Here is a 27950-nt window from a genome sequence, read left to right as displayed (position 1 = left end):
ATCATTATACTATCAAATGAAATCATTTGATGAATCGCCCAAAAGATTGGTGCATAATTCAGAGACGAAATTCAAAGTGTAATAGGGCTTGTGATTCATGCGAGTCATAGCAACCGACAATTTTTATACGAGCTCAGTTTAAAAGTAGATGAAATACATGGTCCTTGTCTTGTAAACAAAATTTAAGTAACAAACTTTTTAATAACAGCAATGAATCTTTCCCGTAAAAAAATTAAAAACATAAAAAATGATCATATCTCAGAGAACTTTAAAAATTTATTTCCTGAAAACAAAATAAAATTGGAAAGATCTTTGTACTATGCTTTTTTAGGCTTTAAATCTAACCAATTAGCATTTCCATAAAGAAGCAGAACTGAAGAAATATAAAAGTATAAAATACTATTGTTAATTCAACTTTGAAGAATGAATAAAATGCTTACCTCTCTTAAATTCTGAGGGAGTTCGTGAAATGTAGAAATCGATGTCAAATACCGGCAATACTGAGGATAGTCTTTCAACCTGAAACCCAAGAAAAATCTTCAACTCTATTTTCAGTTTTAAACATTCAACTCTATTTTCAGTGGATGCAATCGACTAAAGCTATGCCATCTGTCAAGTTCAATTCCAAATCGAAAATAATAAGAATAAAATGTGGAGATACAATCACAATTTTTTTTTTTTGACACCCTGAAATGTGAGTAATAAGTTATAAGAAGGTTCCCCCAGCTTACCATGTAAGAGAAAAATAATTACTTTCATTCATTGTCAATAACTACAGCCAGGATTTGCTGACGGGGGGGGGGGGGGGGATTTGAAGGTTGCTTACGTCATCAACCACTCCTTTTGCAAAGGTATGAAATATTCTAAGCTGCTGACGAAATTTTGCTGATGGGAGGAGGGGGTATGTGTTTTGCTAACAAGGGGTAAAAAAATGGCTAAATACTTGCTGACGTAATACTTGAATGTCCCCCTTTCTTTGCAAGCAATTCAAGTCAAAGTTAAAAATATAAATTGTTTTCATTGTATGAAATTCATACTGAAAAATGTAATTTAAAAAATATAAAAATCTTATCCAATGTACACATAGTAGAACCTTGACAGACATGTGACCAAACCAAGGTTGATTGGGGACATACATCACTGGCACATGAATGAATGAACGCCAGGGACTCTGCCACCAGACTTATCCCGTTGCTGAGCCCAGCCCAGCATCGTGAGAGAGTATGGAACAAAGTATGAGCACCTAATAATCTGAGTTAGGTGCTGTGTTGATCTAGTGTTGTGTCTAATTTTTCAATGCTGCCATTTATACTTCAAATTGATATCACTGGCACAGCATTTGGGTGTATAATTGCTGTATGTTATATATACATTTTTAATATATTTTATTAACCATCACACGTAAATGTGCGGTGGATAACAAAATCAGTCAAACTGGTGATTTGACAATATTTTTTACATAATTTTTTCAATTACCCTTATGCATCAAAATTTGTGATTTTTATTTGTATGTGAATAAATTTACCTGATGGGGATATGCTTTTATTTTTCACATTTTTGAGGATAGCCTTTATTAACCCTTTAAGCAGTTTTTAAAATTTTCCTGATTTGCATTATAACTACCACAGTGAGAATCACTAAACTCTCCGTAAAATGGCACCTTTTTTCAAGAAAAATATTTTTCCTTCTCCAGATTTTGTGCATCTGATAAGGGCTTTCCTTCCCTCCCAACATTGAGAATAATAAAAAAACACGGAAGGGGGGGGGGAAGGCTCTATTTTTTTATATTATCATTACTGTATACATATTCCTACACTATCCTGAAAGAAAAGAAAAATACATTATCTGTTAAGAAAAAACAGATAAATAGATCAAAATAAGAGGATTTTAAGAATGTGAGATATTTCAGAATTGCCAAAATAAGAGAGGCACCAAGTCAGGAGATATATCTCGTCATTGCTGCTGTAAAGGTTAATCAAAGATCTTGTCATGCAATAATACTCCCAACTTATTACACCTGGTTAAAGATACTAATATTAGGGGAGAGTGAAAGGTTTCAAACATTTCATGAATTACACATCAGTTATACACGATAAACTAACCTAGACTTGAATCTGTGCATAGCTGCAATACCAAAATAGAACATCTTGCTTCCTTGCCCTTTTTTTAGAGCATCCAAAACATACCTCAAAGCTATGCCAAGGGTCAAATAGCTGTTAAAAAAAATGAAAGTATTAGTAACTTAAAAAACAGTAAAAAAAATTACGTAAAACAGAAAGTTTTTATGTTTAGACATACTTGACAAGATTGTGTTCAATGATACCACCAAAAAGTTGGGCTGTAATGATAAGCTCCTTATCTGGATAGACAGGAAAAAATCTATATTCTTCCAATAAATTTCTGATCATGCAGCTGAAAACATCCTGGAAAGAAAAAACCATATCATGTCTATTATAAAATGAATATCTCAACCACAGAGTTGGAAAAAAAGAAAAAAGACCTGCCCACATTTTTTATAATAAATTATTGAAGAAAAGAGCAAAAGTATAATGTGAACTTGACTAACACTTTCTTAACACTTAATGAAAACTTTCCGTGTCTAAATTAGTTGAACCCAGTCAAATTATAACTGGCAAGAATGTTTCTTCACCTTTGGGTGAAAGCAGGTTTTTTGGACATTTGGTGAGAGCAGATAATTCCACTTTCTGTGATAAGGAACAATCCCTATTTTGTAGAAATGATCAACCCATTTGCATCTGCCAATGGGTTGATCATTTCTACAAAATAGGGATTGTTCCTCAATTTTAAGATCCTTGGAAGCTAACTAATGCAAAATTTTCCCTGCACCAAATAAAAACAGAAAAACAACCTTTTATCTTAATTCTTTGATATTTTTATTTTAAATTCAGAGTTCTTTATTGGTGTTTCAGCAACGAAGATAAAGGAAAAAAAAGTACAAAATTTATTTAAAAAAAGGTTCCCTCTTTTCATTAAACAGAAACTGTCTTTGCTCATTTAAATTCAAAATATTACCAGCTAGATCTGGGTTTTTTAACCCTTTGTGTTCCATAGACCCTTGTCAAATAGATAAAAGCCACAAACCACTTCACAGAATAATACTCAATATATGTAAAGACATGACCCACTTGAAATCTCTCCAAGGACCTCTGAGCTAGATATATAATTTTTGTGATATTGAATATGACAAATTTAACCTTAGTGAAATTGTTCATACAAAAATCTTTATTTGGAAGGTAGTTGCAGAAAGTCAATAAAAAGAGGTAGAAGCAATAAAAGTCACCTTTTCCCGTTGATTTGTAGATTCTTGGAATCTTTTCAACATATCTAGAACATCGTCAATAGATAATGTTGGATGAGGTGGATGATTATAGATCCTTTGGAAATAACTATTAGCCTCATCTTCAATGTCCTTAGCAATCGGATGTGAGAAATCTGGTATTATTGCAGCCATATCTCCTCCAACTGAAAAAAAAGAGAAAAAAAAAAAAAAATACAAATTACACTGATAATTTTTTCTTTTTTTTGTTATTGAAGATAGATGGCATCCTCACAATATGTAACTACCAAGTCTAGCCATCTTTAAAGGTGATTTCTAGCCACAAGACGGAAGTACAACGTTACACATGAACATGTGTTAGCTCATTATTGGGATTGTGGGTTAAAACACATCATAAAATAGAAGACTCATATATGGAGTAAAACATGTCTTTAATGGAACCTGTATTATGGGGGAACCTGTTGTCAATGGAAAAAAAAAAAATGTTATTCTGTGATTTCAATGCCAAAATACGCATTAAAAAAACTGGATTAAAAAGAACCAGTCTAATGCAGAAACAGAAAGGAAAATTGTACCCTTATGGAAAATTTCACACAAACACTGAGTGTTTGGTGACCAACAGACCAAAGGATCATATAAAAGGTTAAGGTGTTCCACTGAAACATTTTACGCAATGTATGCTTGGAAATGCGAGTTCTACATCATCCACCCTTAGATCACTAAAATCTGTTTCTGTACTTGATGCTGTGGTTTTGATAAGTCATGTGTAGTAAAGCAGTTGCTTTCTTAAACTGTGACAAAATTTTTTAGAAAAGTAGGTCTTTCCACGGGAGAAATCAGTGTAAGGATTGAATTTCCGAATGATATGCAAGACACAAAATTGTATGCAAGCTGTGTGCATTCCGTGATTGCAAGGCTGACCAGGGCTGGAATTAATCAGAGAGGCGCAACTGTCCCGATAGCAAAATTTAGATAGGAAAAAAAAAAACAGTCATAAAATCATCAAATTTTACAGTGGTACAGGGGTGGCAAAAACATGTTGCTCTTTCCCTCACAAAATTCTTAGTTATGACCCTGATGGTGTGGATTACATAAATGTAGACGATAATATACGAACTGAATCTGACATTACAAATAGACACCATAATTGAAAAATGTTGAGGTAGTTAAAAAGGACATACATGCCATTATTTTAGTATAAGAACTTAGTAAGTCGGAATTTTACACAGATACTGTTGAAACCTAGATACAGACTAATTATTTTATCTATTTTCAAATTATTTACTTCATCTTCAATTAATTTATTTTATTTCAATCACACATGAGATCGTTACATAATTTGACATATATGAATTGAACCTTTATTAAGCGGAAACCTGTGTTCAACGTAAAAAACACTGTCCCTTGCGATTCCATTCGGTTGAAAACAAGTTTTATTGCATAAGGTTCCGAGATCATGCATATTGGCATTTATCAAATTTCAACAAGAAATAGTTTTGCATACAAAAATAGATTTATTCACCAACAATTAGACACAAGCCTCCAAAAAAATAGGGGGGGGGGCAAGTACAACAAGATTTATAAGGAATGACCGGATTTTATATAAATCCAAAAAGTTTGTTTTTTAATTCAGATACTTTGAATTAGTGTAACTTACCAATTTGTGAGCTGAACTGACTAGTCATCTGTGATGGAGCTGGGGGTAGAGTGGAAAATGCTTGATTTATCTGATTGACAGATGATGCAGCTGCTGGTGTTGTAGGAGTAGCTACTGAAAGCATCTTTATTGGAGATCCCATAGATGATGAAGTAAATGGATGCATTTCTCTTGGAACATTTGGAAAAGCTGAATTCCCACTCAAACTAGTCTTGACTGTACTCGCAGCAAGTGACAGAGCCCCGACAGATGATGTCAAATTATTAGACAGTTGATCAATTTGCTGCTGAAATTGAAAGGCGAAAAGTTACTAATTGTCTGATTACGTCAAGAAGACTGAATTGAAACAATTTACAATATGCACCAACTCACACTATTATTCTGGGTATTGAGGGCAGATGATGTTGGCAAAGTTGAATCCAAAACTCTGGATGTTTTTGTACTGCTGGGTGTGGAAGTGGCAGTAGCTGCAGACTGACTAGAGTTGAATGCCATACTGCAGCTATTCACTAGAACCATAATTGTTTCTGACAATTCTTGAGAAACAGAACTGTGGGAAGAAATACAACTTCAAGTATTTTGTATTGAAAAAAAAAAAACTACTTAACAATGTGATTTGTATGCTGCTTATGTATTTCAATTGAAATTTAATTTCAACTTTATCTCAAGACCTAGAGCCAATCTGACAAAACTTGAAATCAGAGCCCTGAAATCATCTGAAAATCATTGAAATGCCTTTGAAAATGATTTACTGTATTTATAACACACAGTTTCAATGTGATTTGTATGCTGCTTACGGATTACCATTAAAATTAAATTTTCATTATCTCAAAAACTAGAGCAAAAAAAAAAAACTGACAAAGCCAATGAGATTCAGAATCATCACCCCTAAATCATCCTAAAATCACTGAAATATCTTTGAGAACAAATTCTGTGTGTAGCAGCATTCATTAAGGGGGAAAAAAGTTTTTTTCTTCTCTATTAACACATAGCAATTTGAAAATTTTTATTTAAAAATATTTTTTCATTGGTAAAGAACTTTTTTTCCATCTCTGCAATAAAGATCACATCTTGGAAACTCTTCTTCCTTCGAAATTTCATGTTTTATTGAGTCTTCAATGCAATGGAAGTATCATATACACAGTGTAATGTAGTTATTCTTATCACTATTTTTTCCACATACACAAATTCGTGAAATCCATGAGGTGTTCTTTTTGGATCAAATTCCACTAATCAACCTTAAACTGTGCAAATAGCTGGAAACATAATTTCTGTATGTGCAAGTTATTTCTTCCTCCCTCTGTATCACAAATCATCAAAAACGCAATTTAGCAGCATACAATGCTCATTTTCTATTAGTGATGAGAACAGTTTAAGAGTATAACATTGAATGGCAAAATACGCCCAGACTTATTTTCTTGAATTATATTTATAGATACTGGAAGGTTGAACAAAAAATATATATATGTACTAACCCTACAAGAGCTTGTAGAACATGACATATCACAGCTAGAGTTTCTGGGGGCAGTGTGCTCTTTGGTATGTTTTCATCCTTGAGGTTTCCTGAGCCAACAATGTGTGGGCATCGACGCCTCACAAAATTAATGCATGCTTGAACGAAAGTCTCCTGCTTGGGTAAGTAAACAAACAAGACAATATAAATCGCAACAACTAAATCTTTAAAGCTGTTAACTGTTCTCTTATATTTCATATCTTTAGAACAGTATTTAATGAATACATATATTTCAACCCCCTTTTTACACATATCCATATGCTAAATATATATTTTTTTAAAGTCTAGTTATATTCATTTTATAAAAAATAGTTCCACTTGAAATGCTCATTAAAAAACTGGTTTCAGTTACACTGCAAATGTAATTTAAAAAAAAAAGAAGATAATCACAGACATATTTTTGATTGATAAGTTTCTTTTCCATAACTTTTAAAGTGCCAAGTTTGAGCAATAAAATGATTAAGACTCCACAGTTTACTATAGTTAAGTAATAAATTTTTATACAAATTAAGCTGAGCATTTAATTAATTACTTACTCCATGATCTCTGATTTTATCAGCTAACCATTTGTCCAACTTTAAGTATTCTCTACGAGATGCAAGGCAAGCAAGATCAATAACGAACATGAACGGGGTCACATTCAGCAACATAGGCAAGGCTTTCAGGTCTTGAGCCACGTCAAGTATTCTAGACAGTCTTGTTTGATCATAATCTCCTCTCACATACCAATCAGCCATAGACTGCATCATAACATTTTTTATTGTAGTTGCATGAGCCTGTGCAATGAAAACAGAAAAGGCATTCAAAAACATACGTCTAAAAATAAAATGACTTTATATAATGTGCGGTAAAAACTCAAAAATCGGAATTCAGAATCAGATTCTACCAGAGTCTGGATTTTGATTGGCTTTGCAAGCTGGATTGCATTTGAGAACATGAAAAAGAGTTATACAAAGCAATGTCAGGGCAACATGGTGGATGTGGCACACATTCAATAATTAGTCTGGCCAAATATTGGGTGAAAAATTATCATAAACCTTGAAGGTAAATGAAAACTTTGCTTATCATTTCTGAAAAAAGGCAGAGCCTATTTCAAAAATGATACAAAAAGGTGAGCTCCAGCTAGTCTTCCAAGAATGGCAGACCCTGTCTGCCAAGTGCATGCAAGTAAGCAGACTGTTACGAAAAAGATCATATCAAGCTGGTTTTCTAACTAATGTTAGTTTTGAGCACTAAACTACTTTTAAGCTGCCCTTTTAATAGTGTTTATGAGCATATTCACTTTCTGTAGCATTGCTAAAATTCTTACATACACACATATAAAAACATACTTTTAACTAAGAAAGGATATCAAGGCAGTTCTTACCGGACTGTGCCAAGCTAAATGCAAAACAATAGCAGAATTCGGATGATTGTTCAAGAATACAGGCATCAATCTTGCTAATAGATCTTTAACAAACTGGTTCATCGTTCGCTATAAGGAAATAAAATTGAAAACATGTTTATTACCACGTTTACTCAAAAACATATTTGATGTCAATGATCTCAACTATTATGTACATTAGACTTGGCCAACCCCTGTCGCTCTATGGTGCTAAGAGTGATGTTCATCAATTTACCACAAAAAACTTTCAATGGGAAATTTATTTAAAAATGTCCCTATTTCTCAAATTTAATTGTATTTTTTCTAACACCTGCAAGAACCACTCTTAATCTGGAAGAACATTCTTTTTACAGCAAATGGAGCAGGGGTGCACAACCATCTTCTGGCTCGCGGGCCAAATAGGGCCCGCCAAAATGTTTCATATGCTCTACAAAAGGTGTTTCTGAATAATAGTATAAACACACAATAGATAAACCAGGTTCTTGCCCACAGACTGAAAAGGTTGTACACCTGCAAAGTAGAGGCATGCCCAGGAGGGGACAAGGTGCCCCCTCCCCACAAAGCAATCTGACTAAAAACTGAATTCTGAAAAAAATCTTTTTCAAATAAATTTTAATTTGAAATTTTACTTTTTGAAAGTTACGGCATATGATACTGGAAACAAATGTTTGCACATTTTTGGCTCAATAAACCATGAATTAAGCCTAAGAACTAGCCAATCCCTGGGGTGAGGGGCTTTTCCGATTTTTGCCTCAGCAACAGCATACAGGTGCAGCTTCTCTCTCATATTTAGTTGAATATTATTTGAATCAATATGTTGTGTTACTATTAAAGAGGACATTTTCACAAACACAAAAAAAAATAAAAACCTGAAAATTTGAAAAAAAAATTCAGTAGTCTCATTCTAACACCAGGTCCCTCATATTAAAACATGCCACGTGTCTAATATCAGCTGTAGATAAAGCATTTTGAGTAACATTTTAGTTCTAGGTAATTACTACAAGCTGAAAATAATAAAGAATTCCAGCCAAATTTAAATTGTTATCCAATGAACTAATTTATAGAAATAAAGGCAAAAATGAAAACATTCTAGGATTTTACAAAAAAAAAAAAACCTTACAGATGTTTGAATCAGTCCTAATAAGAGCAAATCTGGACATTGCTGAACAGGAAACTTGAAAATTTCATCCTTAAAAAAAGGTGTCTCCGATAGATTTAGTAGAGTCTCAATTAGATCCAATGATTTCCTGAAAAATATACAATAAAATCGCTTGAAAAAATGCTTTAGGTCTGAATTACACTATAAAAGTATTGTTTCGAATAATGTCTCTCACAAGTTTTTGAGATGGAAAAGCATGAAGCAATTTCAAGGACAACACAGACTTATTGTGAAAAGCTATTTACACGCATTTACAAGCAGAAATTTCACGAAATACACTAAACAGAAAGCGACTTTTTTTGCATACAAGAGATCTCGTCTTCAAAAACTCAACAAACTGCCCTTAGTTCTGCTCTGGCAGCACTATTATACAGACAAGGAAATATTTTGAGAACATTCTCCCATATTTTCCTGAGATTCCATCCTTTCCTTTGGCGTCATGGCATTGCCATATCATCAGAACTGTTGCTAAATTTGCCAAGTTTGTCAAATTTTGCAAGATTTACAGAGAAATGTGTTAATGACTATTCACAGGTGAAAGATGACATAATAAATGACTATTTACATAATTTTCTTAACAGTATGATAAAAGATTTTCTACAAAACTTGGAAAAAAAAACCAACTAATAAGCATATTGATTACATTCACTCGAATGTAATTGATGAGCTTATTGGTTGCATATTTTTCAACTTTTATAAAAAGAACTTTCATCAAACTTTTATAGTGTAATTCCAGCCTTCTACATACAATTTAAAAGTGAAAATAAGTCCTTCAAGTATTCGTATCACTACACAATATTAAAATGTTATGTGAATTAAAAATATTTGATTATATACGATTTTACAATCTCAAGTGTTCTATTTAATAGAGTGCAGTAATATACATATTCTTTATACGGGCAGCTACAATACCCGGCACTGCCCGGGTATTCTTCAATTACTGGGGAGATTGAAAAAGTGACAAACCATTATGAAGGCATAAACTATCATACATAATACTGGCATCATTAAAGGAATGACAAGCCATTGTAAAGGCACATACACGTCTGAAATGCAATGCTAGGGAACCACGGTAACCAAAGTTAATATTCCGAAATTGATTGTCGAGGTCCAAAAACCATTGTTGCCTGACAGTTTTTTTGCCCATTTTAGGCCTTTGCCCAGCTCAGACAAACTTTTAAAGTATCCTATCATTCAATTTGGGCCCTGCTTAATATATATGTATAAGGGGACGTCGAGTCGGAGGTGCGTCTCTTTTCCGTGAGGTGGCGGAATATCCCCAAGATCTTGATATTGGAGGGGTGTCCAATTAAAGCACGAAACTACGGAGCTTAACGAAGAAGACTTTATTTCGAAGCACACTCAAAACAGACAACCTTCCAGGACGGAAGCCACATTCCAACTCACGTTCTCTTCTCTTGGAAGATAGATTTTCTCTTCTCAACTTCTTTTAACAACGTATAAACAAACAAAACGCATTAGGTGCTATAAGGCCACAGAGAGTTAGTAAAAATATCCATACTGGGAAAATAGATTCGTTACAATCTCCCCCTCTGGCTCCGACGACGTCTCGGCGAGGAGCCAGTAAGAGTCATCTTTCCTTTGGGAGTAGTTCCTGACGAACAGAACGGGAAGCTCCGGGCAACTGCTGGCACTCTTGTCTCAGGTCGAAGTTCAGTTCTCGAGTCACACCGGTTCTTGGGACGTTGACTAGGGTTCGGATGCACTTTTGAAGAACGGCACTCTCTTGGGGACCGGGTAACCACGGTTGTGGTCTCAGCATCTCGTAATGGAGTCAACTCCCTTTGGAATCGGTACTGCTTTATGGGATTCAAGACGAGTTCTTGTTTCCTCCCGTTCAGGAAATCTTCAGCTTCCTGAGTAGATTCAACGGTTTCACTGATCTTATCCAAAACATCATTCCCACTTTGGGACTCGCGGAGAGTCCGTGAACTCTTCTCCACTACAATGAAGTTCAACAGCTCACACTGCTTGGCTCCTTTACCAATTGGGCTGGATAGCTTATCAGTGTGGCTGCCTGGACAGTTACGGGCAATATGACCACGATTTTTACACTGATAACACACTATCGGATCCCAACATCTTCTGGCAACGTGTCCACGTCGACCGCAGTTATAGCAAGCATGCCTTCCTCGCGAGGTCGAGCGAGAATTTGAAACACGACACTTTTCGTAGCCTTCTCCAGGGCCACCTTTACAGCGGTATACCCTGTCATCACCACTCTTGTTGATCTGGTGCTTGAGGAAAGGTCTTCCTCCCCCTAACTTGGAACATCTATGAGATTCTTCTGAGAAGGAATAAAGTTCTCGCTGCTCGATGAAAGGTATCGGTCCTCCCCCTGGCTTGAAGCATCGCTTGAACTCCGCCGGGGATGAATCAAGTTCTCGTTGCTGAGAAGTAAGGTGGGTACCTTTATCTCCACGAAGTCGACACGATTGTGACTCAGCAGGTAGTGCCAGGAGGGCACTGCTTTCAGATGGGCCTTCGACGAACGGATGTCGCTTCTCAGGAGCTTCAGAGAAGTACCACTTTCCTTGCTGAACATCCAGGACGATACCAGCATCACTGAGAAAGTCGGTACCGAGAAGGGTTCGGTTTTCTCTGGCCTGTGGTAGCACCATCATCTCGGTGGGAATCACTTTACCTTGGACGTTAATGTCCACAGTCGTAGTTAGGACTTCGGCTCTACGAGCATATCCATCGGCTAGTCTCATAACGATAGTCTTGCGGGAAAAGGGCAAACCATGTTCTTGTAGGAGATGATATAGCTTCTCCCCTGCCACCGAATGTGTGGCACCCGTGTCAGCACACACTGCTCCGCGCCTGTTACAAATCATCACTTCGATAGCATTTTTTTGACGTCTCTCAGTTGAGAAACTGTAAAAGTCCAACTCGTCGGCACTAACTTCTGGGGTGTTCGTGGCAGGATTGCACGTTCGACATCGGGACTTGACGACACCAGGTTCTCCGCACCCGTAACATCTTAGGATATGACTGCTACTGTCATCTTTCGATTCCGTATTAGGATGGGATGATAAACTATATAAGTCCAAAGCGTTGACACTGGGTCCTGGTCTATCCGTTGGAGGATTACACGTTCGGCATCGGGACTTGGTAACACCAGGTTCCCCACAACCATAACATCTTAAGACAGGATGACGTCCTGCATCTTCCGATTCCGGATTCGCACGTTGATTAGAATGAAAGTCTCTTTGTCGCACTGGGGACCTAAGGGGTTCATGTTGCTTTGACTGCAATCTCTTCCTCTCATATTGGATCTCGCTCTTTTTGTTTCGAAGGTTATCATAAGCATCCAGCTTCTCCACGATCTCTTCAGGGGTAGTCCACTCGCTCCAAACATCCAGAAAATGTTCTTCAACTTCAGGTGGGATCCTCTTCTTCATCTGATCCGAAATCATCAGATCTTTCAGCTCGTCAAAGTTTCCAATGTTCAGTTCGGACAGCCAGCCTTCAAAGTAACTTTGGATCTCAAAGTGATAGTCCTTCCAGGTACTTCCAGGTGATTTTCTGTGCGTAGAGAAGAGCTGCCGGAACCTTTCCGCACTCAGCTTGAAACGACGTAAGAGAACCTCCCGGATGTGATCGTAATCATGGGCCTTATCTTCAGGTTCTCGAGCAATCAGCTTAGCAACTTCATTCGGCAAAACTCCCAGCAGATACGCAACCCAGTTCACCTTCTCCACTTTCAAGAATTTTAGCTGTCTTTCAAACAACTTTAGGAATAGCGACATATCATCTTCACTCGGATTGAAATTCGGGATCAACCTCTTCACGTCGAACTTGGGCTGATCGATGAGAGCGACGGATGGCTCTTCTGCCGGTTGCGAGAGTCGTTGAAACTCAAGCTGCAACCGCATCTTTTCAAGTTCAAACGAACGTTCTCGTTCCTTTTCTTCGGCGATCCTAGATTGTTCCTTTTCTTCGTCGATTCTAGCTCTTTCCTCAGCTATTCTAGCTCGTTCTTCTTCTCTTTCCTCAGCTATTCTAGCTCGTTCTTCTTCTCCCTCTCTTTCTCCGATAATAGTAGCCAGCAGGGATTTCACGAATTCTTCCTCATAACCGGAGGACTTTGTTATTATGTGCTTGAGATCTACTACACGCGAATCATTCGGAACTTCCTCTCCTAATTCTAGAGCGAGTAGGATCAAATCACGTTTCTTACCTTTGGCCAAGTACGCCATTTCGATTTTAGGAGCTATCAGGAACCTCACAGTTGAGATCGAATGTCCGTTTCGTACTGCCTTGAGTTCGAGCCACGACGTTGGGCGCCAGTTTTATAAGGGGACGTCGAGTCGGAGGTGCGTCTCTTTTCCGTGAGGTGGCGGAATATCCCCAAGATCTTGATATTGGAGGGGTGTCCAATTAAAGCACGAAACTACGGAGCTTAACGAAGAAGACTTTATTTCGAAGCACACTCAAAACAGACAACCTTCCAGGACGGAAGCCCCATTCCAACTCACGTTCTCTTCTCTTGGAAGATAGATTTTCTCTTCTCAACTTCTTTTAACAACGTATAAACAAACAAAACGCATTAGGTGCTATAAGGCCACAGAGAGTTAGTAAAAATATCCATACTGGGAAAATAGATTCGTTACATATGTAAAATTTTGCGACGAGATCAGTCTAAAATAGCAGATTTGTACAGAGAACATACACAGATAGAAAATCAATTTTATATAGACAGAAAATCAATTTTATATAGATAGAAAATCAATTTTATATATATAGACAAATGCTATAATAATAATATGCAGTCTGATAAGATGTAAAATGCTCCAAAGCCATACAATACAATGTACTATGGTGATGACTGGTGAATGTGTTTTGTGTCATTTTTGTTACACTTACACTTTGAAATATATAAAAGAGTCATTGAAAAACATCAGCATTAGGTAGAACTTCTCATTGTATAATTTTTCTGCATTGTATAAGTGTCATCTGGTCATTATGCCTTTTTTTGAACTAGACTATGCATGCCTATTCTCTCACAAACATGGTGGGATTCTCAGATACAAATACAAATACAACGCCACAACAGGCAAATTGCCCACCGAGGTGGCTGACTTAAGAACATCATGGATCCCCGAGCCCCTACCTACTACTGCTACACCCCCACCTGCACCCCCCCCACGAATCGGTACATGCGGGAATGTGCGTGTACGTGTAGTGCAACCTGACGTAAAGTTTGTTTCTGTGTAATGCTTGTTATGTGTAGTGCTGTCATCTGCCCCCAGTTTTTACTAACTATGAGTGAAGTGTTATGGGTGAATGATTTATCGTTGTAGGACTGTTGCTCTCTGTGGCGAGACTTTTTAACGGGGAGATCGGCTCGCATTTGCGCCTTGAAGTTGGGAACCACAGAAAACCAACTTCAGCCGACCACCACTGTGGGGTTCGAACCCGGATCCTCGCATCACGAGTCCGGCACTATAACCACTCGACCACCACAGCGGCTCGACCACCACAGCGGCGATATTTTTACATTGGAATAAAAAAAATTATCACATTTTCTTACGTAATGCATCCTCTGTCAAAGTTACTGGTGATAGCACACAGTTGTCTCATGCCATGCAGAGGCCTTGCTAACAGAATTATAGCTACTTTTTAGTAGATTAAACCTGTATTAGATTCACATAGTACAGTCAATGCACGATTTTACAAGCTCTTACAGACTTGAAAAATTATTTTATATAATTCAAAGTTCATAAATGGGAAAGACGTTCAATTGAAAAAATATTTTTTAGAATCAGAAGATTAGTTCATATAATGGATTCATAAATTGGAGGTGCTTAAAATCGTGTATTGACTGTGGTAAGTAGTTTGTTCTTTCACTGGCTTCTCTTCAAGAATTTGTGAACCAATAAAGAATCAATCATTAACTCAGAATTGCTTGATTTACACACCTTGGTAAAACAAAAGACCCTGTAAGAAAAGTCTGTACTCTTTCTGAATACCCTTTCCCCATTTTAAGGATATCAAAATGTAATGAAATCCTTACCAATTTGAAACGCCCCGATTTTCTTCTTCAGGTGGGGCTTTTAAAGCATCAATTGTTACAGCTCTGTGATTATAGTCTATTAAACACACAACATCTGGGCATGACAGTACTTGATGGAAGAAGGAAAACTGAAAAATACAAAATAAAGTTGGGAAAAAAAAATCGAGAAAATAAGAAATTACTAATGTCTATTAGACTGACATTTTTATAGCAAGTTACACCATTTAACAAAAAATATGAAATTTCATTCAAATTTGTGTGCAGCATTTCATCTAATACATATGGCACTGAAAATATGAGATGAGCTTTGGTTTTACATATACATGAGATGATGTCAGAAGAAAAGAATCCTTATAGCATACAGGAGGTTTTTAAGAAAAATTTGTCTGAAGTTTTAGTAACACTGCAATCCACAGAACTTATGATTTCTGAGCAGCCTGTGAAGAAAAGAGGGGTGACCATCCAAACAACAGCCAACAGAATCTACTTAACTAGTAGAAGAAAATTAAGAAATAAATGTTCAAAATTTGAAAATTAAACGAAACAGAAATCAATGAATTATACATAGTCTTTTCTTTAATCAATAATATCTTGGCCATTTTTGAAGGTAAAAATTTATGGTAAATTGCATTTGGAAAAAAAAAAGGTTCTGTAGATTTGGAAACCATCAACACCTCCAAAAAATGGTTGTCTTAGCCACAAGGGCCTTCTTTTAAGCACAGTTACATACATACATTTTACTATATATTTATTCTTTAAAAAGTTGATACTTCAACTGTAAAATTGAGAAATAATTTGCTCACCTGACCCTCAGCATTTCTCCATTGCCTATACATTAAATCCATCGGAAATGCTTCATGGCCTAAGCCCATAATCAGTGCTTGCCACAACAATTTTAAACTTTGTCGATCTGTTAATAAGAACCCTGAATGATCAAGTTCGTGAACAATTTCTTTCCAACTGAGATTAGGACTCTGTAGTGAAGGAAAAACAAAATTTCAAGCATTGATAAGAAGCATTGAAATATATAAAAAATGAATAACAAAATTAATATTCATGAATTCTATGTATCAGTGTATCTCAAACTTATGGTCCATAAATATAGAGCAGGTGGCCCTTATGCAGACTTAAAAATTTAATTCTAATTCAACTAAAATTATTCAATTATGTACCATTAAATATTAGTTATAAATCCCATTGGTAAGAATTAGACCCTCTTATACTGTAAAAGAGTGGTTAATAAATTTTTAACAAATTTCACTGGTACCCAAGTGCAGAAAGGTGGATAAACGCTGCTATATGTGTACTTGAAAAATAATTAAAATCGTTATATGAGGTTTAAGTCAGTCAAAAATAAATGCGCTATTATATTTCTACCAGAATTTGAACTTAAACCATCGATAAAGAAATAGGTTTTATTTATTATGCTAGTGGTGTTCCATTATCTGTGATAAGGGACACTCAGCTTTATGGATTTATTCTGCTTCTGGATGTAAATGGATTAATCATTTTTACACCAAGCAATACACCTTTATTCTATCAATATACCTGTAGCAAACTTGATCAATAGAAATTTCGCACTAAAATGAATAAAAATGGAAACATCAACTCACAAGTTCGTGTAGAACTTGAACAAAAATTTCAACATTCCATGACTGTGGTTGAGTTCCTTCTGTTTTTTCTTTATTTTCATTCCATATCATCACATTACTGTTGTTTAGTGACTACAAAAAAAAAAAAAAGAAAAAAAAAAAAAGAGTTGCACATGTTAAAATCACAAATAGTATTCAAAAAAATTATCAATCAAGACTAAATTAACAAAGTATATGAAAACTTTTGGAATTTACAGAGATTCTATAAGCAGAAGATCAACAGAATGTCAACTAAAAAAGAATAAAATTGTTTTTGGTATGAAGTAATAAGTGTCTTGTCTACAACAAAGAAACAGAACTTTCTGAACTGAGAAAATTCTGAAATTGGGAAAGCAAAAAAAAAAAAAAAATTACAAGTACATTAATTTGTTTGAAAGTCTAAGTCACTAATCAAAATGCTAATATTTCAGTTTGGAAAAAAAATATTGATAAATAACAAAGCTTTCAGTATCATATTCCCAGAACATATGACAACTTAGTGAAAATATTGTTATGCACTTGAGCCAACATTTATGTCATCTTCAAAAAATTGAGCTGCAATCCAAAAAATCTACTATAAAGATTATAGATATTACTATTCACTGACATTTACCACACTTATGAAAGAATTGCTTGTGCAACTACAAAAAATAAAGAAATAATCCTGAGAAGAGAGCAATCTGAACATACAAAGAACCCATTTAAACGTCAAACCTATGAATAACTACTCAAATTTTAACAGAATTTACCTGTATTGGAAGGCTTTCACTCATTTGGGTGTGTGTCCTAGCCATCATTGATAAGATTTTAGCTACAACTGATGGAGTAGGTTCTCTGAAACCAATTTGTGCTGCATTGTTTCGACAATCATCAAGGCTGAAAAAAAAAAAATCAGTTAAAAATAAAAGAAATATTTAGATTGGCAAGATAGTGCATGTAGTTTTTAAAATGAACTAGCGAATAACCCTTATATGAATAAAAACCAAACAATTCAGTACTCCTTTACCATCCCTGAACCTGTCAGCCTGAACAAATGAATAGGGAGGAGGAATAAAAACTCAGTAAGAAAGGTAGTAACACATGCTTAAAATTCACCAGACCAGAATTTAACTGTCACACTGTTCTATGGCTTAGCAAGGCCATCTAAATAACAAAATGACCAATTCGGGTTGCTATATGAAAAATAGATAACATGTGTCATCTGAACCTGAAGAACCATATGTAACAACTACTAAACCACACATGCACCTCATCCATATTCTTCTACAAAATTTCTAACAAATGGGTACATGTCGGAATGTGCATGTACGTGTAGTGAACCTAAAATGAAGTTTGTTTCTCTGGAGTACTTGTGTTGCAGCTCACAACGCTAGAGAGCAACATAAGGTAAAAAAAAAAGAAAAAAAGACCAAAGTCTTTCTCATTGTAAAGTTAGAATTTATACTTCTCTTCCACAATGGATGCTCAGATTACAAGTTTTTTACTTGTAATTTATTTAAAAAGTTAGAAAATTTACACTACCCTAAAATCTCAAATAAGTTAATACTTAAGAAGCAAATGTGAAAATATTACATTTTTCTTTTCTTCAAGTATCATGTTATTAATAATTTCCAAATACTTCTGCAAGATACATACCTTGCGGTGAAATAATATCCCATTTCCCTGATGGTATCAACAAATGTATCATCTGACTATTAAAAAAAAAGAAAAGTAAATACAGTTGAATGAAAATAAATCTTGTATCAATCTTTACCTTAAACACCCATATTTTCAAGTTTAATCATTGTGTGTGATTGCTATAACAAATTATACTCATTTAAGATATATGCTTTTATAGAAAAATAGATTTAAAAGAAGCCACTCATATATACACTGCTCAAAACAATTAGGGGAGCAAGCAAAAAAGTGAAGAAAACCGTGCGAGACAGCCACGTATTGGCATACAATGGATAGTACACGCGTAATACAGAAAAAAGACGTAAAAAAGTTTGGAATTAAGCTTTAATTCTATGAAAATATGGAAAAAACATGAAAAGATGATTTAGGGCAATAATTTGGTTACATGTAAATGATAAAAAAAAGTACCGTTTAGACATGATGCATGAGTTTTAATAGGGCGTGTGGTCTCCTCAAACTGCTAAGACTGCTGCCCACCTGTTTGCCATGGACGCGATGAGGTTATCAATCAGACTTTGGGGAATACTGTTCCACTCCTCAAGAAGTGCAATCTGCAAGTCTCGGACAGTAACAGGCGGCCTTGGTCGCGCAGCAATGCGTCGTCCGAGCATGTCCCAAACATGCTCGATTGGATTCAGGTCAGGAGAGCACGCTGGCCATTCCATACGCTGTATTGTTTCAGCTTCAAGCATGTTCTCCACCAGACGAGCTCTATGCGGTCGGGCATTATCATCCTGGAAAACAAAGGAATCTCCAATGGCTCCAGCGTAAGGGATGACATGAGGTCGCAGTATCTCGTCTGCATACCTTCGGGCTGTCAAAGTGCCATTCCGAATGATATGCAGGTCCGTATGTCCGTCTATGCTGATTCCACCCCATACCATCCAACCAGCTCGTCTGTATTGTGACCTTTCAAGAACGAATGCGGGGGTTATTTCGAGTGCCCCCCCCCCATACCAGAACACGTCGAGTGTCACACTCCAGACTGAATCAGGACTCGTCTGTAAACAGCACTTGGCTCCAATCATGTTGCTCCCAATCTCGATGTTCAGCAGCCTATCTTCTTCAGGCCGCACGGTGGCGTGGGGTCAACGGAATGCAGACCATTGGCCTACGAGCATAGAGCCCTCCCTCCCTCATGAAGCCGATTATGTACTGTTTGGCTGGACACCCTTCGTCCTGTTGCCAAGAGCAACCGTCTTTGCAGCTGCATATCATTCTCTGTTCTGTTTCGACGGGCTGCTAACCGTATATACCGGTTGCTGTAGTGGCGTGTGGCCGACCTTGCCCTGGTCGACGTCTAACCTTTCCTGTTTCTTGGAATCGATTCCACAGCCTTGGAACAACACTTCTGGCGACTCCAACAGCGTCCGCGACACTACATTGTGTTTGCCTGGATTCCAGTCTGCCTATAACACGCCATGCCATGGATTCCGGTAAATCCCGTTGTTGGGACATCCTCAAGTCACCTTGTCTCAAAAAAAAATACTGCGCAATCGAATTTCACAGTTACGGCAGTAAAACAGACGTTTCTGCAACATCACGATTTCTGCCCTTATCTCCTTTTTCTGGTTTTTGACGTCATGAACTTTGATTTGCATATGAAGTTTTCTTCTTCCGTTTCCTGCTAGGCTTTAAATTATGGATGATTAATTTTATGTTACTTATCGGTATACATATTTGCGTAATTTTGTTAAAACCATGTGCTCCCCTAATTGTTTTGAGCAGTGTATATATATGAATTCCAAACACAAGTAACAACCCTAACTAAGAAATAAATTTTAAAAAAATACATAAAATTCACACATATAATTAATATTTATATGTGCATCTATATTCAATGAAAAGCAAAGCTACATAGTCTCGAATAGCCAAATTTCTTTGATACTTCATTCTCCCCCCCCCTAGGGGCCGTTCAAGTATTATGTAAGCAAATTTTTAGCCATTTTTGACCCCCCTCTCCTCCCTTGTCAGCAAAATTTTGTCATCAGCTCTGCCCCTCTGAATCCTAACTCATATTTTCATAAAGGGTGGTTGATGACGTAAGTATTATCCAAACCCCCCCCCCATCGATAATGACGTAATACTTGAATGACCCCTTTTATTAAATTAAATCAATTTTAGACCTATAGCTTTAAAACTTTTAGAAAGGGATGATGTTTTTATCTCTGAAGCTCTCAAATTTATAATTCATAAACAGTAACAGTAAATATGACACACAAATTTATATTATAACTAATTTACAGGGAATATTTCACTATAAATTAACCAGAAAGTGTATTATATGCTTACCTGAAATTTACCATTTTGTTTTAAGTAATCAAAATAACACTGGAAAACTATACAGAAATATACAGAGACAATTTTGATACACTCAAAACCTCATTATGTACCATAATTTTCTATGCATATCATTGTATATTCCGCAGTGGTGTATTATCTGAATTTCAATCATGAAATCTTAAGGAATAGAAAGGGTTATTTTTGGCATGTTTTTTTTTTGTAGGAAAAAATATCAGTTTTCCTATTCTCATTTTTAGAAAATTACTTTTTAAAAATTAATTTTGAAAATATTTATCTTTCACAACCTCTCAGAAAAGAAAACAGCAGCATATGATTGAATATTCAAATTACTATAATGACATAAAAAATCCCACACATTGTCACATGTTACACATAAATGGACTGCTTACTGGATTTCCTGGGGATGAATTTCCAATGTTTGCCTCCATAGCTGCAATCACGGTATCTGGCCAAAACTCAATTGCCGCTAATTGCTTGTCAATTGGAAGATCTAAAAATTGATGGCCTATCAATGGTATTTAAAAGTCAATTCAAAAACTAACCAGCTTTAAAAAATGAAAATTGTTACATCACATTATTTAATAACATATTTCAGAAACTAATAATTTGAATGTCACAGTATATGACGATGAAAGCTTCAATGAAATAATTCAAGATTCATCACAACTGTCACTTGAAAACAAAAATAGTGACTTAATAAAGATTGTCATAAAATGATCTGAAACATGATTACTTGATTATTTTTGTCCTGCACAACTTTTTGTCCTTAATTTTATGCACACATGGGCAGGACCTGCAGTTTATAGCAGATTACAGATGCAATGCTTTATTTTTTTGCCTCTTGCTGAAAGATTGATGTGCAAATTCCTCAGGGTGGAAGATTTCTTATAACACCACAATGTTATTCATAAATATCAGGACCTGACAAACGCCAGGTCACCATGATAGCTAAAAAATCTTCCATGTGATACTAAATTGAAGTCTGGGGTCAGCAGAGAATTTTTTAAATTTATATCCTCCAATATTTTTAGGAGCGAGTCACCATGCCCTCAAAAGTAAGGAGAAGCAGCATTCGTTTGGACCTGTTTTTCACAAAAAGAAAATGTTACATTTAAAAATATTATTCTGTCGCCTTGATTTTTATGCAATTTATTAAGTCCTTCAAATATAGCCTATACAATATTTTTTACCCGTCTTCAATGACATTCTACCTAATTAAAAAATGGGTTACAGTTGAATTTTGCTAACTAGAAAAACAATGGTACTTTAAGATAAGAGTACAATGATACCTCAGCTTATTTCTTGGCTAAGTTTTTTTTGTGTTTTTTTTCTACAATTTTTTGTAGAAAAATTTAGCTACAAAAGGCACAATACAAAAATTTTTTCTACAATTTTTTTGTATTGTGCTACTTAAGCACAAATACGAATTCCGCTAAAAAAAACATTTCAGTTCATGGATGCACACTCACGTAACACAGCATCTCTGTGAGCTAAACTTTTGCACATCATCAGAATCATTGTGTTTAAAGCAAGGATTGACAAATTTAAAGAGCTAGGTCACCATAGCGACTAGAAAATCTATATTAGCATCTAAAATATTCCATATGTGATAGCTAAATTGAATCGCCCAGTTGCAAAACTTGTTAAGAGCCAACCAGATCTTTTAACAAAAAGTGAAAAAATTTTTTTTGCAGTTATCTTTTGAGGTGATGCTTGTTAAAATGTTAATATTATGCCGTTAAAATTTTAAATTTCAAGCAGTCAGCTCGAAAAATATACTCTACAAAAGTTTCTTTTTCACTTTCTGTAAAAAAAATCTGGTTGGTGATTCTCTGCAAGACCGTCCATCCCTTTGGGAAAGAGCGCAAACCATCCCAAGATGGTCTCTCTGGGCAGTCAGTGGTCATGTCTGTCTATCTGGTTGGTGATGAATGAGTTTTGCAACTGGATGACTCAATTAGAATCTAATGATGATGCAAAATTATCTGATTCCATTGTACTAAATCTTTCAACGCGGGAAAGAATCTCAGGAAAGTGAAAAAAAACCAAAACACTATTTAGGTCTGTTTTCATGTTATTTTTGTGCAAACCCTTAGCATGAAATTTAAGAATATGGACATTCTAGGAGATTATCTTTTTTTTTCATGAGCATTAGTATGAGACACAGAAATGAGCTGACCACATCATATAAGTGGACACCTAGAAACCCGATTGGGGTGTGAGTGTGAACATGGCGTAAAATAGAAAGATCTTCAGTTTCTCATCTTCCTTTGAATTCTCCTTCATCCAATTCTGAAGCTGTTCATTTCCGCCTCTGGTCAGTTTTTTACAGTGCTTCTTTAGTGCTTTGTAAAACTTATCAAATTTTAGGCCATTCTTTGAATGAAACAATATATTTTCCACAGAAACCTATTATAGGAAATTGTGTTTGGGCTAACAAATATGATTCTGAAGCGAACAATATTCATTTGCCAAAAAAAAGTATGACTATATTCTAAATTACAAGCAAAAAATAAAAAGCTTATTCAGACATATGAAAGCTCAATTTCTTTGAACAAGTCCAAGCTTACAGACTACCTTACACTGAAGGCCCTTATTGATGGCTTAGTGTGGAAAAATTTTTAAGTCAGTTTGCTTCAATTTTTCAAGAGAAGAAAAAAAAACATACACACTACTGCAACTGCTGGTATGAACTATGAGGTTTTCAATTTCAGCACAATACATGGCACTATGTTCATTAATGATTATGTGCTTTGTCTTGTTGATGAGATATAAGATTTACTCTTTCCATAAGCACAAAATCTTTTCTCAGAAAAATTGAGATACAAGGTTTTTACACTAGGCATCGTCATTCACTTTGAAAGCAAAGTTATTTTCATTCCTAACAAAATAAGTTTCACTGCAAATTAATGTACCATTCTGAGTTTGATATGATTATCAATATTTTAGAGATGTACAAGATATTAATGGGATTGCTATTTCACATAGGAAATTTTGATTTGAGGTAGGATTTTTTCACAATATGAGTAGCTTTCAGGAAAAAATTGAAGGGTTTAAATAAGTGGTAAATGCTGTAGTGCCAAAAGGGAAATCACAAAAACTGTTTTTGTAGCCTCTAGGGATATTAACATTTGCTACCGCTCTTTCGAACCACTCAGAGGACTACTAGGCACTTTCACATTGACAAAATTATAAAGCATTACTCATTCAAAGCTTTAACATCTAAAACCATGTTTGAATTTTCTTGGCACTTAGTGTGTGTTGTGTGTTTAAATTATTACATTAAGTGTTTAATTTATTATTCATTTTTACCTTTCAATTAATCTTGTAAGTCGAGATATAACTCTAATACATTAATATGAAGCTAAAAATAAAAGAATCCAATAAATTTTGAGAATGAGGTGAGAATATTGTGAAATCAATTCAGCTTTTAAAAATTTCATCAGACTGATTTTGAAATTTTAAATGAGCAAAAATGAAGCATTGAAACTTGATGGTAACATATATAAACTTAATAGAAAAATTTACAACTAAAACATACATTGTGAATAACAAAAAACAAAAAAAGATAAAAAAAAAAACACTTACCTTTAAAAATTTTACAAGCTGCTTTTTGAAATGAATCTCTCAAGCTTGAAGAAAGATCCAATTCTCTGTGTTTTGAATGTATATAGTTAAGCAGGAGTTGAAAAGCAGTTTGATCTATACTTGATAAAATTTCCTGTCCAGAATCTATGAAAATAAGAAAGTAAAAAAGAAAACATTAATTTTATAAATGTATATCAACAGGCACAATTGTTTTAACCCTTAAATACATGATATTTTTTTTCATAGTTATTGTAAGCCTAGAAGTGAAAATTTGAAAAAAAAGTAGGAAAAATAGGAACACCACCGACAAAAAATAAGAAAAAAATAGGAGGGAAAAAATGCAATTCCCAAATTATCGTGGCATTTAAAAATGTTGTCTCATTGAGATTCACACCTTATATATTTCAATTATAGCATTATCTATTGATATTTCAAGAAACTCAAGTTCTCTAACGAATTTAAAAAATTCAGAATGTGGGATCAAAAACAATGCAAATGGCAAAACTGCACAGAAATGAATCAAACTTCTGTTACTTGAAAAGTCCACTTAATGATCTTGATCCATTCTTCCCCCCCCCCCCGTGTTTTTCGAAGAAAGAAAAAACTGTCTAGGCGTCGTAGAAATGTAGTGCATGCATGCTTAACCAATTGCCCACGGGCCGAATGTGGCCCCAGAGTCATCTGTTGTGGCCCACATTTTCAAACCTAATTTTGTAAAAATGAACTAAGCGATACACTTCCAGATCGTTCAAGAGACCCAGCGGCACAGTTTCAAGTCATTCAAGTGGCATCACATTTACAGATCACCACGGCACAGTTCCAGATTACTCAAGTTACCCAAGCTGCTGTTCCACCTCACTCAAGTGAGCTGCGGAACATTCCTAGATCACTTGAGGGAACTGGGACACCATTCACCAACACTTAAGTGATTCACGGCAGAGTTCCAAACCACTCAAGTGACCCGAGGTACATTTACATGTCATTCAAGGGACCCACAGCACATTTACACGTCATTCAAGTGACCCCCAGCACATTTACACGTCATTCAAGTGACCCCCAGCACATTTACACGTCATTCAAGTGACCGATGACATATTCCCTGATCATTAAATATTTCTCAGTATATTTATATTTAGAGATCACTGTGGCACAGTTCCAGAGCACTCAATTGACCCATGAAACTTTTAAAGATCACTCAATAACCTGTGCCACAGTTCCACATTCTTTCAGTGTGCTGCAGCACATTCCCAGATCATTTAGGTGACCTGCAGAAAATTTACTGATCACCGCGGCACAGTTCCAGAGTACTCAACTGACCCAGGTCAGCTTAAGTGACCCGAGACACATTTCAAAATCAATGAAATGGCCCACACTCTACTCAATGTTGAACACCCTTGATGTAACACCTCCTGCAGTTACATTGCATCCGAAGGATACAATGATCAGAATGGCCCACATATGCTCATGAATGTCTTTTCTTTTTCAAAGAGACAGTAGCGTCTCTGAAAAAAAAATAGACATCCAGGTCGTCAATAGCTTATGTATGGACCTTTTTTTTTTTTTTTTTTCAAAACCGAGCACAACTCAGGTCTATCACCATAGGCAATTTACTACCTAGTGAGTTGTGCCAGAAGTGTAAGTGTGTGCGTACCTAACAGTCTGAGTGCGTATCTAGTGTTGTGTATGATTTTTCAGTGCTGCCATCTATGTCTCAGAAGGGACGTGAGTGATGTGTAGTGACTGAACATTTGTACTGATTGTAGGACTGTTGCACTCTGTGGCGAGATCGGCTCGCATTTGCACCTTGAAGTTGGGAACCACAGAAAACCAACTTCAGCCGACCACCACTGTGGTGACGATGGGGCTCGAACCCGGGTCCCCGCGATGAGAGTCCGTCACTATGACCACTCGACCACCACAGCGGCACACATGAACCTAGTATGCCTTAAAACAAACATGCTAACCCATGACCCTCTGAGTCATCTCACGTGGCCCAGGACGAATAACAAAACCACACAAGTCGCCCACGAACGACCATCAAATCATTTAAGTGGGACACATTTCCAGATTACTTTAGTGGCTTGCGGCACATTTGCAGATCACTCAAGCTGCCAACAGCATATATCCAAATCAGCTAAGTGACCTCAAGCACATTTCCAAATCAGCTAAGTGACCCCAATCACATTTCCAAATCACTTGAGCAACCTGCAGCAAACCCCCAGTTCACTTAAGTGGCATGTAGTTCAGTTGCAGATTACTGTAAGTGATTGGAGGCACATTTAAAGATCATTTGAGTGGCAAGTGGCACACTTCGAGATCACTTGAGTGGCTCACAGCACACAGATCACTTAATGGTCTGCGATACATTAACACTTTGAGTGTCACAATGCATTTTTTATAGATTATTTTAGTGCTGCTCTTGACACTTTTCCAAGCCACCCAAGTGGCCCGCTGCGCACTTTCAAATGATCCAAGTGACTTGCGGCACATTTCCAGATGACTCAGACGGCTCACGGCACACTTTCAGACCACATGAATGACTCGTGGTACATTTCAACTTAACTCAACCTTTTGAAGAGTGCGGGGCTACTTCACTGATTTGAAAACGTGTCGCGGGCCACTTAATCAAGTGATCTTGAACGCAGGTTATAAGTGTGATCTGTAAATGTGGCGCGGGTCACTCAAGTAATCTGGGAATGCGCCGCGAACCATTTGAGTGATACCTGTAAGCCACATAGGTAACCCTTGACCCACGGTAAACACCTGTGCGGACCAAATGTGGCCCTGGGGGAGGTTCTGTTGCGGCCTGTCCCTCTCAAACCTAATTTTGTAAAAAATGAACCAAGAGGCTCATTCACAGATCGCTTGAGTGACCCGTGGAATAATTCCAGACCATTTAAGCGATCCGTGGCACATTTAGAGATCCTTTGAGTAACATGTGACAGTTTTAGAGCATTGGTGCGGCCACCAGTGCGGTTCTACATCACTCAAGCTATCCGTGGCACATTCCCAGATTACTTGAGTCCGCGGCATAATCACTTGTATGACGCAAGACACAGGTCCAGAGCACTTAAGTGGCCTGCGCCACATTTCCAGATCACTTGGATCCGCTAAGTATTTAGGCTCTGTAGGGGACTCAATAGGGTGAATGTTAGTTCAGGTACCCACAAACTAGTGAAAAGTTTTATTCGTTTTTCGCGCACCAACTAAGACGCCATTAAGAATATTTCATATTTTTATAAAGGGTGGTTGATGATGTAAGCATCATCCAAAGTGTGATCTGTAAATGTGGCGCGGGTCACTCAAGTAATCTGGGAATGCGCCGCGAGCCATTTGAGTGATACCTGTAAGCCACATAGGTACCACATAGTAACCCCCCTTCCCTCTCAGTCATCAAAAATCAGCAAATCGGAAATCCCCCATCGATGCTGACGTAATACTTGAATAAACCCTAACATAAAGACACCCGAAAGTTATTTTCTGAAGGTTAGAAAAAAAGTGTTAAAGTGTTCCCCCCCCCCCCGCTCCTGTAAGCAGGTTTTCCTGTGCTGTGCACAACAGAATCACCTAGCGCGACACGTCATCCATTCACCAATCAGAAAAGCAGTACGACTGTTTTCCTACAGAGCGCAATACGGCTTACGGCTCACAACAGCGCTTTACGCCGGGCGTGATTGGCGGACTGCTTCTGGAGGAGTT

The 27950-nt window shown here is 36.5% G+C and overlaps 1 protein-coding gene across 3 annotated transcripts in view; it reads right to left on the bottom strand.

The window, feature by feature from the left end:
* The window catches only part of Not1 (CCR4-NOT transcription complex subunit 1), a 66742-nt gene that overhangs the window by 23990 nt on the left and 14802 nt on the right, over window positions 1–27950 (bottom strand). The window contains exons 5-21 of one of the 3 annotated variants that reach the window (XM_089255128.1): window positions 24252–24395; window positions 21053–21168; window positions 18318–18373; window positions 17432–17558; window positions 16665–16775; window positions 15855–16025; window positions 15052–15179; window positions 8973–9099; window positions 7835–7942; window positions 7005–7244; window positions 6431–6582; window positions 5328–5505; window positions 4956–5238; window positions 3302–3483; window positions 2299–2423; window positions 2103–2213; window positions 441–519 (exon numbers count right to left, since the gene is read on the bottom strand). In XM_089255128.1, the coding sequence (XP_089111254.1) occupies window positions 441–519; window positions 2103–2213; window positions 2299–2423; window positions 3302–3483; window positions 4956–5238; window positions 5328–5505; window positions 6431–6582; window positions 7005–7244; window positions 7835–7942; window positions 8973–9099; window positions 15052–15179; window positions 15855–16025; window positions 16665–16775; window positions 17432–17558; window positions 18318–18373; window positions 21053–21168; window positions 24252–24395 (2438 nt within the window). Of the gene's footprint in view, window positions 1–440; window positions 520–2102; window positions 2214–2298; window positions 2424–3301; window positions 3484–4955; window positions 5242–5327; window positions 5506–6430; window positions 6586–7004; window positions 7245–7834; window positions 7943–8972; window positions 9100–15051; window positions 15180–15854; window positions 16026–16664; window positions 16776–17431; window positions 17559–18317; window positions 18374–21052; window positions 21169–24251; window positions 24396–27950 lie in introns of all 3 variants that reach the window. The other 2 variants (XM_089255129.1, XM_089255127.1) reach the window with 2 other exon arrangements.

Source organism: Pholcus phalangioides, unplaced genomic scaffold (assembly GCF_987345545.1).
Source record: "Pholcus phalangioides strain wild (caught in Gottingen) unplaced genomic scaffold, Ppha-v1.0 ptg000042l_1, whole genome shotgun sequence".
Lineage (NCBI taxonomy): Eukaryota > Metazoa > Arthropoda > Arachnida > Araneae > Pholcidae > Pholcus > Pholcus phalangioides.
Note: the sequence above shows the minus strand (reverse complement) of the source record. Positions and strands in the feature narration are given on the sequence as shown.